This window comes from Cyprinodon variegatus, unplaced genomic scaffold (genome assembly GCF_000732505.1).
Source record: "Cyprinodon variegatus isolate N-32 unplaced genomic scaffold, C_variegatus-1.0 Scaffold156, whole genome shotgun sequence".
NCBI lineage: Eukaryota > Metazoa > Chordata > Actinopteri > Cyprinodontiformes > Cyprinodontidae > Cyprinodon > Cyprinodon variegatus.
In genome coordinates this window covers 1,005,751-1,007,697 of record NW_015150609.1, presented here as the reverse complement: position 1 = coordinate 1,007,697, position 1,947 = coordinate 1,005,751, and the positions used below count along the sequence as shown (strand labels likewise).

The 1,947-nt window shown below is 44.8% G+C and overlaps 1 protein-coding gene across 1 annotated transcript in view; it reads left to right on the top strand.

Annotated features, from left to right (window-relative positions):
• The window catches only part of rps27a (ribosomal protein S27a), a 3,231-nt gene extending 2,224 nt beyond the window's left edge, over positions 1 to 1,007 (top strand). Inside the window, exons 4-6 of the mRNA XM_015377521.1 lie at positions 434 to 519; positions 619 to 750; positions 821 to 1,007. Of these exons, the coding sequence (XP_015233007.1) occupies positions 434 to 519; positions 619 to 750; positions 821 to 970 (368 nt within the window). The 3' untranslated portion in view covers positions 971 to 1,007. The remainder of the gene's footprint in view (positions 1 to 433; positions 520 to 618; positions 751 to 820) is intronic.
• The last annotated feature ends 940 nt before the right edge of the window (positions 1,008 to 1,947 follow it).

Sequence of the window (1,947 nt, the reverse complement as noted above, 5' to 3'; positions counted from 1 at the left end):
TGGGACAATTCCAACATGGAGGCTTCAGGCTGTTTGGATTCATTTAAATGGATCGGTTTAACACCCGTCAGCTGTAGGCTAGAAACAATTCAACCAGATCCTTCCATAAAGTTTTAATGTTTCCTAAGGAAAATCATCTGATTCCAGCAGGTTTAATTCTGCAGTAGAAGTTAAAGTTTTACTGATTTTCGGTTTAATTTAGTAACAGAAAAATGTTGTGGACCCAGTTTAACGTAGCAAACCTGCTGAGGGTCTCTGGAGCACCTGGAGTTGTTGGTTCCAATCTGTGCTTCATGCTGAGCCGTGTTTCTGTGCTCTGCTCTGATTGGCTGATATAAAAACATTTGATCTGCAGCTAAGCAGCCGTTTCACATTGAAACCATCATGTGCTCGGTACCGTGATCTTGACCTGATGGTCTTTGTCATCCTGCAGGAATCCCTCCTGACCAGCAGAGGCTGATCTTTGCCGGGAAGCAGCTGGAAGACGGGCGGACGCTGTCGGACTACAACATCCAGAAGGTGACTGGGATGAAACGATTGCTGCAGCTTTGAGATGTTCCTGATGAGAGAATCAGAGGTTCTGGAGTCAGATTTCCTCCTAATGCTCGGTGTTTCCAGGAGTCCACGCTGCACCTGGTGCTGAGGCTGCGAGGAGGCGCCAAGAAGAGGAAGAAGAAGTCTTACACCACCCCCAAGAAGAACAAGCACAAGAGGAAGAAGGTCAAGCTGGCCGTCCTCAAGTACTACAAGGTAGGAGCTCAGAGGGGGGCGGAGCCTCCAGAACCGACCCAGAGGCCTTGGCTAACGCTTCTGTCTGCAGGTGGACGAGAACGGGAAGATCCACCGGCTGAGGCGGGAGTGTCCCGCTGACGAGTGCGGCGCCGGCGTCTTCATGGCGAGCCACTTCGACCGCCATTACTGCGGGAAGTGCTGCCTGACGTACTGCTTCAACAAACCTGAGGACAAATAGGCGGCAGACTGGAGACAATAAAGATGTTTGACCTGAACCCGCCTCAGAGTGCTGATTGATGCAGAACCAACCGATTCAGTCTGAACTGGATCATAGAAAACAGCGTCTAGAATTAACCCTTAGATTATGGACCAATCTATAACCAGGAATTGATAATTTGTAACAAATTAATTTACTGATGATAATTATAGGATTAGAGTAATTACTGTATATCTGCCACGCATCCTTTTAGCATATTTAAATATTGAGCTGATCTTATGAGTGAATTTCTTTGCTGAGGTCAATAAAATCTAATCTTCAGGAAAAACCTTCCCTGGAATCGATCAGGATCTCAGTTTCAGCTCTTTTTGCTTTATTTAAAAAAGAATGAAACAGAAAAACTGATTAGAACTGATGAAAGGTAGTAAAATGGAGCATGAGAGAAAATGAAGGAGAGAAAGACGATAAATCAAGGAATTTTTGCCTCCGTTCTTAATGTGATGAGATCACTGATCTCTATATTCACTGATTGTCGGTTGGTAGCACGGGGTTGAAATGAAGCCACCGGCCGCCATATTGGTACTCCCTAGTTAGACTGGTCTCAATGTAAACAATCAATGCGCTACAGCATCGAACAACCATGATGTTCTCTTTTTCAGGGACTTAAGACTTTTAAAATAAAGATAAAATCATCACTTTGACACAGACTGACTGTTTCACAGCATCACTAGATTAATGTAGAATAAATAAATAGGCCCATTACATTGCAGAGTCATGTCAGTCTTCCAGTCAGTCTGAGATAGCCAGACTGTTAGTCTACAGACTAAACTATAGGATCCATCGCTATAGATGGATTTATTGCTTAGTTCATCCACTGACTGGGAAATGACCTGAGGAACGTCTTCCTGCAGACAGAAAACTGCTGGTTTTAGCAGCCAGATGCTGCACAGGGAGGCATTTTACTGCACGTCTTAGTGGGACTGGGGAGTACCAATATG